Below are 16,017 nucleotides of genomic sequence, written 5' to 3' on the forward strand. Positions count from 1 at the left end.
CGAGATAATGGTGAAGCTCAATTGACCCAAGCACACAGTTCTGACTCACATGAAGTGTTACTGATGGCTTCTACAAGCACGGAGGATGACTGTCCAGGATTGTGGTATCTTGACATAGGGTGCTCGAATCGGACTGGCCATAAAGATTGCTTTGTAAGTATTGATGAGAAGGTGAAAAGGGAAATCAGATTTGCAGACAACAACACATTAACAACTGAAGGAGTTAGCAAGATCTTGATTCAAAGAAGGGATGACAAACAATCTTTCATATGTGATGTGTTGTATGTGTCAAATATGAAGAACAATATGTTAAGCCTTAGATAATTACTGGAGAAAGAATACTCTATGAGTATGGAGAATGGACAAATGAAGATGTTTGATAGTGCAAAGAGGCTTATCTTGAAGGCAACATTGTCCAAGAACAGAACCTTCAAGATTGAAACCCAGATCAATGAAAATCAGTGTCTTGCTGTAGAAATCAGGAGGGAAGACTGGCTATGGCACCAGAGATTTGGACATCTGAATTTTAGAAGTCTTCAAATGCTGCAGAGTAGTGATATAGTGATAGGAATTCCAGAAATTCAAGTGCCAAAAGAGATATTTGAAGAATGTTGTCAAGCCAAGCAGAATAGGAATTCATTTAAATCAGAATTACCAACTAGATCCTCAAGAATGATAGAGGTAATTTTTTTTTATGTTTGTGGTCCATTTGAAGAAATGTCAGTAGGAGGTAATTACTACTTTGTATCATTCATTGATGATTTTACAAAGAAAATATGGATGTATCTAATCAAAAGAAAGAATGAAGGGCTTGAGATACTTAAAAAATTCAAGAGAACGACTGAAAAACAAAGTGGTTCTAGTATGAAAATCATCAGGACATATGGAGGAGAAGAATATAATTCTCATGAATTCCATGATTTTTGTGAAAAAGAAGGAATATTGCATGAAGTGACTGCACCATACACTTCCCAACATAATGGCACTGCTGAAAGGAGAAACAAAACTATAGTGAACATGGCCATGAGCATGTGGAAGGGGAAGAACGTGCCTCATAGATTCTGGGGGGAAGCAGTATCAACTACAGTAGACATTTTGAATAGGTGTCCAACCAAGAGACTAGGCACAAGGACACCTGAGGAAGCTTGGACTGGAAGAAAGCCAGTTGTGAATCACTTGAGAGTGTTTGGCTCATTGTGCTTCAGGGATGTACCAGCTCAAAACAGGAAGAAGCTTGATGACAAGGCTGAACAAATGGTGTTGTTGTGTTATGATGCCACTGGGGCTTATAAGTTGTATGATCCAAAAAAGAACAAGGTGGTGATAAGAAGAGACATATTAGTGAATGAATCAAGAGGTTGGGACTGGACAATGAATGTAGCCAGCCCAAGCATACCAACCTGACCAGCCAGTAGTGTAGTAGCAGTTGAACTGGTTGAGGACTAGTCAGCAGAGGTAGAGAAACAACCAACTTTTGAACTAGTAAGGAGATATACAAGAGCTAGGCAACCTTCAATCATATTGCAGCCATATGAAGTAACATTTGACTCAGCCATCAATGCAGATGGAGAATTAATTCATTTTGCCTTGCTTGCTGAATCAAAACCAATAAGTGATGAAGAAGCATTGACTGATCCTAGGTGGATAGCAGCAATGAATGAGGAGCTCAAAGCCATAGAAAAGAACAAGACATGGGAGCTTATGACCCTGCTAGTGAACAAGAGACCAATTGATGTGAAATGGGTCTATAAAATGAAATTGAAACCTGATGGGTAGGTTGCCAGGTACAAGGTCAGACTTGTAGCAAAAGGATTTTTGCAAAAACATGGGCTGGACTATGATGAGGTATTTGCCCCAGTAGCTAGAATTGAAACAGTAAGGATGGTATTATCAATGGCTAGCTACAAAGGTTGGTCTATGCATCTGTTGGATGTTAAATCAACATTCCTCAATGGATCATTAGAAAAAGAGGTGTATGTGAAACACCCCCTAGATATGTGAAAGCAGACAAAGAAGATCATGTGTACAAATTGAAGAATGCCTTACATGGCCTGAAGCAAGCTCCTAGGGCTTGGAACAAGAGGATTGACAGATTCCTCATAGAGCAACAATTTGAAAAATGTGTGAATGAGTATGGAGTTTATGTCAAGAAGGGAGCAGTAGCACCTGCACTGCTGATATGCCTTTATGTTGATGATTTATTGGTAACTGGCAGTGATGAAGTGAAAATCAGTGAGTTCAAATTTAGAATAGAGAAGGAATTTGAGATGATTGATTTAGGCATGCTGGCATATTTCCTTGGTATTGAATTTGAAACAAGGAAAAATGGAATTTTTATGCATCAAAGAAAGTATGCAAGTGATGTATTAAAAAGGTTTAAAATGCAAGATTGCAATGGAAGCAGCACCCCATCAGAATCAGGGTTGGTGCTGTCCAAATAGGATAATGATGAGTTGATTGATCCTACAACCTTCAAGCAAATTTAGGATCCTTGAGGTACTTGTGCAACACTAGGCAAGATATCTCATATAGTCTGGGCTGATTAGTAGGTACATGGAGAAGCCTAGAACATCACACTACATGGCATCAAAAATGATCTTGAGATACATAAAGAAGAACATTGAGCTTGGTCTGTTATATTGCACAAAACTAAATGAAGAGGAAGTTGAACTTATTGGCTTCACTGACTGATTGGTGTGGAGATATAGATGATAGAAAGAGTGCCACGAGCTATGTATTTACAATCAATAACTCACCAATATCATGGTGTTCAAAGAAGCAAAGCATAATAGCATTGTCCACATGTGAAGCTGAATATGTGGTTGCATCTATAGGAGCATGTCAAGCTATGTGGCTGGCAGAGTTAATGACAGAACTGGGACTGAGAAGCAATGATGCAGTGAAGATGAAGATAGATAATAAATCATCTATAGATCTAGCAAGACATCCAAGTGTTCATGGAAGAAGCAAGCACATAGAAACGATATTTCATTTCCTAAGAGATCAAGTAATGAAGGGTAAGATAAAGGTGGAACATTGTAATACAAATGGTCAAAAGGCTGACATCTTCACCAAAAGCTTGAAGAGAGTGAAGTTTCAAGAGATGAGGATCAAACTTGGATTAACATCAAATTGAATCACTTTGAATTAGGGAGCATGTTAAATTTAATTCAAATTGATTTGTAATTAGTTAGTTAGAATATATTTAGAAGTTATTTAGAAGTTGGTTAGAAGCTGGTTAAGTTTGTTGTAACTCAATCAGCTAAAAATTGTTTCTATAAAAGCCTTCAAAACCAAGAACCATAGAAAATGTTTAACCAAAACATTCTTCAGACTGTCCAGATTGATAATTAATCTTCGTTTCTGACTTTTTATTTTTCTTCTCTTTTTTTCTTAATTTCAATTCCTCTCGAATATACAACGTATTCCAACACATAGGTCATCGCTATTTAAATTAACATGTATATATATATATATATATATATATATATATATTTCAATTACACTTATGATTCAAACTACAAAAATGATTGAAAGAAAGTAGTCGTTATGTTCCAAACATGCTTAAGAACACACAACAATAGTGATGATTCAGAAAGTTTGACTTCTATTGAAAGACATCAGAAACATAATTGAAAATAATATTTTATCGAATTAAATTCGAATCGGATTGGTAGAAAATGATTGTTATGCAATTCCTGGAGTTCCTACGGTTTCATAGCAACAAACGAAAATCATGGAGAATTGAGAAAGTTAGGGAAATCTAAGTGTTTGAATAAGGTTTCTCATATATAGTAACCTTGAGATGACTAAGAGTAATACTAATGGCTTCCAAAACTTATATTTATAGGTTGCTTTCGAATTTTGATGATAGATTAGGAAAGTCATGTAGACATAATTTAATTAGTTAACTCCATTTAATAATTGATAAACAGAACTAAATTACTTAACTATTGCAAAACAACAATCAAATTACTTATAACTATCCTACATTGATACATAAGCAACCAAACATCTATGAAATAACATTAACACTCAAAAGTTAAATCCAGACTCAAAAAATGGAGTTTTCTTTTCAAAGAAAAAAAAGTTGACATCATGTCTATTTTGGAAATAAAATAGAGATTTTCATTAATATTATTTTGATTTATCTAATTAATGTCACCATTTTTGGTACCAGGAATTTTAGTGATAAACTTTGTAACACACATTTTTAATCAAATTTTGATCAATCAAATATAATAAATTAAAAATATGTGTTACAAAACGTGTTTCTAGCATTATTATTTTTGTGATTGTGTATGTGTTTTTTTAAAAGCCAAAATTTAGTATTTTTCTATTTTACTCGAGTTTGAACTCATACCTTTCAATACTTAAACTCTTAGCTCAAATGTGGATCCCATGTGAATTTGGTGGGACTCATGTGAATTTTAACCAATAAAGAAAATGCGTTAAAAAATATATGTTAAATAGTGTATTGTTAAAATTATTCTTTTTGAGATTGTGCTTTTTAAAAAACCAAATTTTAATATTTTTCCACTTCACTACTCAGACATTTCAATTCCTTAACTCTTAGCTCAAATCAGTTGATCAACCCACTCTGTCATAAGAATGTGTGAGTAGTGATCCTCACTATGTTTATAATTAATGGACACCATCTTTAATATGGTTTTAATGAATAAATGTTTACTTAATATTACATATTTTGGAAATGCATGTATTTGTATCACTTATGTGTACAAAAATTATAGTAATGGAAGAAATGGAGAGAATTCTAATAGGAGAATATGTGATTTTATATTGTATACATACCCAAAAATTATGGTAATGGAGATCTCATTTTTATTATAAACTGGTGATGAATTTTGTGTCCATGTTAACTGTAGATGTTTTTAAAATATTTTTTGTACATTAATGTGTCCAACTTTATTTTTTATCCTCTAAAATAAATTAATAGTATTAGTAAAAAAGTATATTTGAGAAGAAGAAAATAATTTAACAGGGGTTTATATTTTGAGTCAAATTTGTTTTCAAATGTGCGCTTACATGCATGTTCGATGGTAATAAAGGCCACCAAAATAATCATTTAAGGCCTCTACAAATATAAAAAATTTAGTTGATAAAAAAAGCCTCTATTTTTTTCTCTGTTAATAAAATGACTCATTCTATGTATAATTAAAAGAAGAAGTTTATTATACAAATTAATTGACTCATTCTATGACAATATTATTAATTGAAAAAAGAAGTTTATTATACAAATTAATATTAAAAAAATTATATATATAATTACATATTTAAATTTGGAATGAACACTTACTCTCATCCTTAAAAGAGTTAGACGCTCTCACAACAGTCCTTCGAAGAATGAAGAAAAAAAAAACCTGAACCACTACCCCATTAGTCAAAATCTATTCCACAAATATGTTACTTTACACATAAGATATCACGTAATTCAATATTATTCACATAATTTGAACCTACTCTTCTAGGAACTAAAATGAGGGAAACCCTAAAAATTTATTCATTCTCAAATTTCTTGTTCATAATTTCAAAAAGATTCATCTTCTTCCCCAAATATCTTTTTTGAATTTTTGAAAAAAAGAAATTGTCAGCATCATCATCACCACCACCAAAAACTTTCAAGCTCCTCTTTTCTCCTTTTCAAAATCACACAAAGAAATATTTGGTTTGGTTTCACAAAACAGAATTCACCAGAAGAAAAAAAAACCAATTCAACGATAATTTTGTCTCAAATTAAAACTAAAAAAACACCTTTTCTTTTATTAGTAAATTTGTGATGAAAAAAAAAAATGTTGGGGAGTCTGGAGACGGAAGTGACAACAAGTCAAATGCTTTAGGATCACAAGAGACTTTGAAACTACATCTTCACCTAAAATCTTTAGGCATTAGGTATATGAATCACCTATCTTATATATTCAATATTTAGTTCACTCTTAGTCAATGTGGGTCTTAATCACTCATACTTGAACACAACAAAAAGAAAGACATACAGAGACAACTGATTGGTTCTTTTTCTCAACTTGTTGTCTATGAGTAAAATGATGTTTATTTTGTTGAGGAGAGAACAAAGGGTTGAATTTACAAGTAAACATAGGAGCAACATTTAGAGTGCCCATGTTTTAGTAGCTAGCTCAAATTTGTGTGGAATCTAAAAGAAGATAATGTGATTGCTCAAACAACAATTAAAATTGTCGTTTCATGAGGAATCTTTAAGTATTTACTTGAGGAAGAATTTGTGGAAGATGAAATCCATGGATAAACCTTCTAGATTTAAGTCATTTTAGTCTCTAGATAAATTGATTCAAATTATGTGAACAATAATGAGCCATGGGACAATTATGTTTAAACTAACGAATTTGTGAAAGATATTTAAAGTCAATGACTATTTTGATAACGGAGTAGTAGTTCAAGGTTTATTTTTTTAATTTATATTATTCGAAAGATTATTGTGAGAATGCACAAAGTGAGTGTTTGTTCTTTAAATAAGAGTCATGTATAAGCCATATAATAAATTATATGTATTATTTCTATTTATCAAAAGAGAACCAAATTTGTCTTTATGCAATGTTGAATAAGTTTTTCGTTGTATAAAATTTTAATTTTTTTAATCATTATAAAAAAAATTAAATTTTTTAGTCTCTACATATTATTCTTCAAATAGTTTTAGTCTCTCCTAGGGAAGAAGAACTTGATTGATAAACTAATTTTCAAATTGAAGTTATTGTAGTCCTTGGATAAGTGTATTCAAATTATGTGAACAATATTGAGTCACGTTAATTTTTTTGTTTAAATTGACAAATTTAAGGAAGAAATTTAATATCAAAGACTATTTTGACATACAAAGTAATGGTTCAACATTTATCTTTTAATTTCTATTTTTCTAAGGGCCGTTGTAAAAGGATCTAACACTTTTAAAAACTAAATTGATTGTTTACTATTTAAATCTGAGTCACGTATATAAATCTGAGTTACATATAACTTATACAATAAATAAATTGTACTATTTCTATTTATCAAAAGCGAACTAAGTTTGTTTTTGTACAAAATTGAATAACTTTTTAGTTGTATAAAATTTAATTTTTTAAATCTTATAAAAAAAATTAATTTATTTATCTCTACAGATTATCTTGCAAATATATTTAATCTCTATTAGAATATCAACCATATTATAAACAAATGAAACTTGTTTAACCATTTTATTTATATACCTACCCACCTAGGCATTTGTTTCTTATGATATTTTGATGAGTGCATTCCTTTCATATCTGTTTACGGTGCTTCCCCAATATTATTATGCAATGTGGATTCCACCAAACTCAGCCTAATTGCTTGTTATAGTCCAAACACCTTACACCACCAACTTTAATTCCTATGCGCCCCCCTACCCATACTCTATTTTTATGCTCGATTCTTTATTATTGCATGAATAGATAAATATATAAATAAAAAATTTAAAAAAAAATCTGCAACAAATTAAGAATTAAATAATTAGTATATTTTTAGAAAAAAATTGGTTCTGAATTCATTTTTAAGAGAATATTTATAATTGGTATTACAATTGCTATCTTTAATTTAAATTTCCTTTTTTGATAAAAAAAAAATATTCTTAAAGTTTCATTTTGAAAAATATATCATCATAAGTAGGACAGCTTTTAGAATTTTTATTCAGAGTACGGTTCATTAACACGTTTTTTTTATATAAAAAATGATAAATATCTTTGTAAATTAAAAAAAGAAAAAAACTATACAAATGTTTGTTTCTATCATTTAGAAGCACAACAATCACACCTAACCACCTTACTAATCAAATCACATTTTGGAAAAATTGAACAATTAAAAAATAAATGACTTATTGATTAAATATTTCTTTTCAATTAATGTGACACCCTTTGACAAGTGATTCAAATTTAACATTGAGAAGTGCGGGGAAATTATAAAAATATTTTAACAATGTTACTTTACAAAATGTATTATTTAATACAACATTTAAATTAAATCATTATCTAAACTTTTACAAATAATTCTAAATCCCGAATTACATAATTAAAACAAAATGTAAACTAAAATAAAAAGATTTTAAATTATTGAAGTCATGACGTTGGATTGTGAGAACTTCATCAAAATTAATTAGTACGATGAGAATCGCATTTCCAACACATAATGCCAATAAAATATGCATACTAGGGATTATTATTTTGTCTCTCATTACATAGAGGGTCACCATTATGCAGAAGAACTTGTTAACTTGGCTTTCACCTTAATTATAGGGCTTTACTTGGTGAAATATTATTCTTTAGAAATAGTCTCCCTTATTTTAAGGAGGATTTTTCAACTTGTAGCTTTTGGTTTATTGCACCTTTTTCCTTCACAATAGTTTTATTCTTTTCAGTTTTCCAAGAAAAGTTTTTACGGAGGTAATTGTTGTTTTGCACTTTTGTTTTCTTGGTTTGGGCCTCTTTTCAAAATTTTGTCTTCATCTTTTTATTTTAAAAAGTTTTCCAAGATTGTGTGTTCCTCTTTTTATTTTAATAAGTTTATAGAGGTGCTGCAAATGATATGTGGTTGATTTGAGGTGTCAACATAGTTAATATGTATTTTCTATTATGTGATATTTTTACATTTCAATTTTTGCATAAAAAGAAATTGTTTGTGCTCAACCTTAAAAGAATAATTTTTGTCACAAAGTGAATTTTGGTTCAAATTGTGGAAGTAGAATTGATTCTAATTTGGAACTAGAATTTAATTGGTCTCAAGTAAAATTGATTTTAATTTGGAATTAGAATTTATAATTTTTAAGAGTACTATGCTTGGTTTTGCAATGGCAAAATCGAATTTGATTGAATTGATTCTATCAAATTAATTCTTCCTAAAATTATATTGAAGTTAAACTGATATATGTTTGAAAATACGTTCATGGTAAAGTGAGTTGAATAATAAATTTTGTATTAAAAATCAATTTTATAGACAAAAAATTAAACATCCTATCTTCAAACTTAAAATCAACTCTAAAAGTAAAATCAATTGATCTACTCGAAAATAATCAAACATATTTAAATAAATTATAACCTTGTGAATCAATTTTGAATCTTTCTAAACCTGGCTCGAGGGGTAATTCCAATGCCTTAGGCTTCACATTTTCATGGCCTCATACGTATATTTTTATTAAATTAATAGTATTTGATTTTATTAATATGTTTTTTTAGACCACATGATATAAATTTGACTCACTAATAATTTAATATAAAATTGATCAATAATGTGAATTCATTTAATATGTATTGTTGTGTTTTTTAATATTGTAGTAATAACTAACCATGCTTAAAAAAATCTCTAATTTATTGTTGTTAGTATTTAAATGGTCTCATTTTAAATTTTGCTTTAGATATTTAGATTTTGAATTGACGTTGACTCTTTTAAAAATAAAACCAAATAACTATCGAGTTTAAACATAATTTTTATATTTAAATTATTGTTCAGTTTACTTTTATATAAATATATTATAATTGAATCTGCTTTAAATTTTGCTCCCTTGGTAGCAACCATAAGCTAAATGAATTGAGAGTTGTCCTTAGCAACCCTAATTAATGCAATTACACATATATGAATCATTCAATTAAGATAGGATAATTTATAATTTAAATTTGAGTTTTAGATTTAAAAATAAATAAAATTTAATTTTAAAATTTAAACCGATCAAATGACTCAAGTGTACTGAATGTAATGAAGTTATCTACATCAAATTTGTATTTAGGTATATTGTAATTTTGGGTTATCGAAATTCAGGGAGGCTAGCATTAATTTACTTTTTGATTAAACTTAACTATAATTTTGGTTTTTTCTTTTCTTACCAAATACTTGTTTTATTCATTTATTTATTTATTTGATAAATTTTTGTCATTTATCTTTTATAAGTGATGAATTTCAGTCATTTTCACAATCACAATACGTGGTAGATTTTGAACTGAAATCTTTGGGTGATTGTAAATTTTAAAATTTTTATAGATAAATAAAAAGTATAATATTGTATTACATATAAGAATTTTAAATTGTAAATTTACAAAAATGTATTGGAGAGATATAGTAAATCAAATTTTGGTTTACACTTTTAATCATTAAAAATTACTTAGAATTTAGGTTGGAAAATTTATTTTATTTTATAATTATAGTAGTTGTTTTTGTAATTTTTTTTATAAATTATTCCCTTCGGTATTTTTATAATAGACATCTAGATTATAATTTGGTCTACAAAAATTTATGTATTCGGTCAATGGTCGTGTTAAAGATTTTGGAGAGTATATTCTAATCTTAAAAATTGAGCCTAATAAAAAAATATAATTTTAAAAATTTTAAAAATTTGTAAGATAAATTTTAGTCCATATACATATATCAATCTATATTTGATTAGGTTAATTCGTATAACAAAAAAAGATGCACATATAACATATCATTTTCATATATTAGACTCAAATATACATCTCGACAAAGATAACCCAACGGCCACTTACTCGTAAAATACACGGATTATAGATCCTAAAATTACAACAACATACACCACAATATCTATATTAATTAACATATTTATTAACATATATCATGTTATGTCTAGTGAAATTCATCGTCAATTAGCATATATTAAACAACAATTATCATATAGACTTATATAATTTAGTATTCACAACTTTGTCACAATTAATAATTTTTTTAATGTTTTTTACATAAATATTTTTTTTATATATAAAATTTAACTAGTTCCACATATTCAATCAAATTCATATGTAAAAGTTTTCTCCAAATTATATATTAGAGTGATCTATATTTAGTTTTGAGAACATCATTCTATATTTATCCCCATAAATTATCTTAATTTGTTGACAAAATTATAACTTATATGTCACTTATAAATAAAGTAAGAGTAACAGCATTTTTTTTTAAATTATTGGAACTTTGGGTGGTCGTGTAACCCTATGTTTTAACGAAGTTTTGCCATTAATCACAATACAATCTATAGCCATCCGATCAATCCATTCCAACAATAGTCAATATGTGCTAGCTTTATAGTTTTCTTTCAAAAAGATAAATCAATTTAACTCAGTAATAGTGTTAAATTTGAAAAACTATTATTTATCAAAATTGATTGTATATTTATTTCATCCTTATTAAGATCGAATAGTAATCATCCAACCATTTGAAAGGATTATGATGAAAACATTGATATTTATCGTTAATACAAGATAAAAATAAAAAAAAAATTAAAAAAAATTATAAAGGATCAAAATGATTTTTTTTATTAAAACTCAAAATGAATATTTAGTGAAAGAATATAAAATTAAAATTTATTTAATTCTTTTAATTAAATTACATGCATTTTTAAGTAAACCAAATCAAATTAGGCAAGAGAAAACTTTTATCAATTTTTTTCTTTCACTTTTTACCAAATAAAACAAGGGAAGAGAAAAACTTTTGTACAACTTTTCTTTCCTTTCACTTTTTTATCTAAACCAATTAAAAAATCATTCGATTTTCTACACTTTCTCTTTTATTACATTATTTTATTTCACTCTTTTTTCTGACCACTTTGTTTCATACACCAAAAATGGTGTGTAATAGAGCTGGATCTGACGTTGAAACACGTATTTAATTATTAATTAATATAATAAAATTATTAATGCTTTTTGTCTTTCAAATTCAAATCTATCCACTATCATTTTTGTGGTATCTCGTGAATGACTACCAACGTCACTCCCACTATAACTTTAATTTGTAGCAATACATAACGTTATTTTCCTGTTTCAATTCATAGTTGATTGTGATTTGTGTAATTATACCAGCCTCAACAAGAAAAGCACAAAATAAATTAAATATCAAAATCTAAAGTACCAAATGTTTTTATTACCATCTCAATCTTTATTAAATTTGATGTTGAAATATATCAAAGTAGTCGATAATAATGAGTTCCCAATAATACAGTAGAAAGAGTTGAGTGTGAGACACATGTATTCAATTCAGGTATGACATCACACATTCATAATTAAGGATTATGACATACATGCTATAAAATAAACGCATGATTTAGGGACTATGAGTTTATTTTTAGAATGTATTATATTTCAATTTTAATGAATTATTTAGAAGAATTTAAATTTGAATATTGATCAAAATAATTTTATATTAATTTATTTTATTTGGTTGAATATTAAATTATTAAATTTAAATTTCTTTAAAAATTAGAGGTTAAAAATAAAAACTAAAAATTATTATTTTTAAACCTCAATTTAGATAATAAATATTAATATTATTAAGTTAAATATTTTATTCTAAATTCAAACTGTGATTTTGCAATTACCGTATGTTCTAAGATAATATAAGTAGTCGATAATAATGAGTTCCCAATAATACAGTAGAAAGAGTTGAGTGTGAGACACATGTATTCAATTCAGGTATGACATCACACATTCATAATTAAGGATTATGACATACATGCTATAAAATAAACGCATGATTTAGGGACTATGAGTTTATTTTTAGAATGTATTATATTTCAATTTTAATGAATTATTTAGAAGAATTTAAATTTGAATATTGATCAAAATAATTTTATATTAATTTATTTTATTTGGTTGAATATTAAATTATTAAATTTAAATTTCTTTAAAAATTAGAGGTTAAAAATAAAAACTAAAAATTATTATTTTTAAACCTCAATTTAGATAATAAATATTAATATTATTAAGTTAAATATTTTATTCTAAATTCAAACTGTGATTTTGCAATTACCGTATGTTCTAAGATAATATATATATATATATATATATATATATATATATATATATAATTAAGGGATATATGTATTTTTGAAATAATATCACTAAATCATTAGTGATTTAATTGAGAAGTTAATTGAAATCTATTATATCCAACAAAGTAAGGGCTTTGCCCCAAGCATGTTAAGAATGACACGAGGATCAATTCGATAAAGGTGCAAACTTTAAGTTTGAAGATAGCTAATAAAAAGTAATGTTATTGAGAAATTCTATCTCAATTCAACATGTATCGGTTTATTTTGTCTTTAAATTAATAGTTAATTGATTTATATTTTTTTGAAAAAAAAATGTTTTGTATCATTTAAAAATTACAATAACTAAATATTGTTTATAAAAAATGTCGGTAAAATAAAATTTAATTTTTTTTTAAAAATTTTTGTTACTCATAATAGTAAATAAAACATTGTTTACGATAAAATGTAAAAAAATAGCATTGTTTATAAAAAATGAAAAAAAAATTCATATGAAATGATGTTTTCTAAAATGCCAAAGTCGACAAATAATTTGTTGATTCATAAAAGATAATTAGTTTAAAAAATAAATATATCAAAATACTTCAATTTATGATTGAATCGTAAAAACTTCCAATTTTTTTAATAATCCAATATCATTATTTAGTATTACGAATAATAATAACACTAAAATGTTTCTAAAAATGTAATTATGGCTATTTTTTGGACAAAACAGTATATAAAATCTTATGGATAAAACAGTTAGCGGTACAAATTCCTTGTAAATTAACCAAAAGGACAATTAATGCTACTACATATGATTACATCAACTAGATCTAGGATTTTATGATAATGTTAGCCACGTTAACCGTGGCAAAGTTTTTAAGTTACACACGGTCATTTTGAATAATGTAATTAATGGACTGTGATTAATGGTCGTTTTTTCTTTAGTGACAATAGAGTTATAATTACAATAGTACACAATAATAGTTGACAACATAATAAGCAACCATTTTTTTTTTAATTTTAAATATAAGCTAAAGTCCAAGTATATTTGACTTAAATTTAAACTAATATATTTTGACTTTTGTTTATATTAAAGACTAGAATAGTAATGGATAAATATTAAAATCTCAAAAGACTAAACGATTCATGATATAATATATAATTTAACATATTTTTTTTAACTCATGATGTATTAATAGCGACAAGAATTAAGAATTTATCAATCAAAAAATAAAAACGTTTTATAGATTGTATCTTTGTAAACGATTAATCGGGAACAAGAGCAACTCCATCAACTAAAATTACATAAACTAAGCAATTAATTGTATCAACTACAAATACACACTTAGATATAACTTTGCAAGAAAATGATTTGTTGTAAGCAGTAAATGATTAGATATACAACAACTATAAATTAAGATATCATGAAAGAAAACTGAAACAAATCGTCGTAGATAGGGTATAAGTAAATCATTCAATGTTGATTGAAAAGTTGAAGTAGCATTCAATGTAATTTTATGAGTGTCTTTGACGTAAGTCTATGTTGATGAAAATAGAAGTAAAACCTAACTCGCCTACAAGCTCATCAATTGTAGGTATGGAAATTCAATCCAATAATTGTTGGTTTTGATGCATTCTTTTAATCCAATAATTCTTTCATATAGAATGTTGCCATTGGTTAACAACTTTCTAATGGTATTTGATAAAAACTCTATACGAATATTTGGTAAAAATCATGCAAATTGTTGATTGTGATGAGTTGATAGTATATAATTTTTTTACACGGATGTATATAATATAATATTAAAAAAATTATATATAAATCTAAATCGTTCAATATAACATTAATATGTGTTAAAATTAATATATTTTTAATAATAACACATAAGTCGTTAATTTTAACATCTCTTAATAACATATCAAATAATTTTAGATAAAATTATTCATCTTATTAATTCTATGAACTATAATTTAAATCATTTGCAATTGGTCAAGTATGAACTTAATAATATATATGGACTCGATTGCAAATGTTTTAAATGTTTAGAATTCTAACTACAAATTATTTAAAGTTATGGGTCCCAATGCACTTATAAATTATATATATTAGCAAGTTGATGGATCCGATTACTAACATTTTTAGTTAATGAGCATTTAAAAGTTCTTAAATAATTGAGGAACCCTAGAAAAATAATTAAAATCTTATTTTTTTACTAATTAGGATCAATAAAGAGAATATGTAGAAAAAAAATATTATGACGTAAAACTTGATACCTATTCTTAAAAAGCTTATTTTATTTTATAAAATTCTTGGAATAATATATTTTTTTGTAAATGGATAAGGGAATATATCTGTGGGAGTGACACTATGAAGTGAGAGAGTTAGTGGCATCCTTCCTCTAATGTGAAAAACTGTGGCTTTCTTTATAGAGTTTTGTATCTTTTTCTTTAAATAAAGATTATTTTTTATATAGTTTTACTTTTTGGGCCTATAAGAAGGCAATTTCACATTTTCAAGTGTCATCCACAAACTCTCACAAGTCACAATTACCACCAATTCCTTCATATTGTGAGAGTTTTGTGTATCTTTTTTTGTGTGTGTAAATCTTACAAAGACACACTTAAGAAGATATGACGGATGTATGTGATAAAATGAGCAAGGGGCTAAGAAAAATTAAGCCTTACCTTGCTATGGTGTGCCTTCAATTTGGCTATGCTGGAATGTATATCATCACTATGGTTTCATTTAAGCATGGCATGAGTCATTGGGTACTCTCTGTATATCGTCACGTTGTTGCCACTATCTTCATGGCTCCTTTTGCCCTTGTCCTAGAAAGGTCCTTCATCTCTCCTTCATCATACTACTTTTTTATTTCTTTTAGATATAAATTATCGTTAAATATAATTAAGAAGTTTACAAGTTAAGCGTTATCATCTCAACAACATGTTAAAATTGTCGTTAGTTGAAACCTGACATAACTATGGTTACTAAGTTGGAGGCGTCAACGACGGCATATTAAGATTGTCAATAGTTGACAATTAATTACATATTTTTTTATAAATATTAATCACACGTATTTGATTTAACATATGAAAAGTTACAAAACATTATTAATGTTGTCCATATTAATCATATATACTCGATCTATAAATATCAAACTATCAAAACCAAACACACTTGAATGACACAAAAGCATAACTTTTCTTATTCTTTCCCT

At 27.2% G+C, this 16,017-nt stretch overlaps 1 protein-coding gene across 1 annotated transcript in view; it reads left to right on the forward strand.

Moving 5' to 3' along the window:
* Positions 1-15,309: 15,309 nt before the first annotated feature.
* LOC101510267 (WAT1-related protein At1g44800) overlaps positions 15,310-16,017 on the forward strand; it is a 5,952-nt gene continuing 5,244 nt past the window's right edge. Inside the window, exon 1 of the mRNA XM_004498271.3 lies at positions 15,310-15,636. Coding sequence (XP_004498328.1) covers positions 15,431-15,636 — 206 coding nt within the window. The 5' untranslated portion in view covers positions 15,310-15,430. The remainder of the gene's footprint in view (positions 15,637-16,017) is intronic.

The sequence above is a fragment of the Cicer arietinum genome, chromosome 4 (assembly GCF_000331145.2).
Source record: "Cicer arietinum cultivar CDC Frontier isolate Library 1 chromosome 4, Cicar.CDCFrontier_v2.0, whole genome shotgun sequence".
NCBI lineage: Eukaryota > Viridiplantae > Streptophyta > Magnoliopsida > Fabales > Fabaceae > Cicer > Cicer arietinum.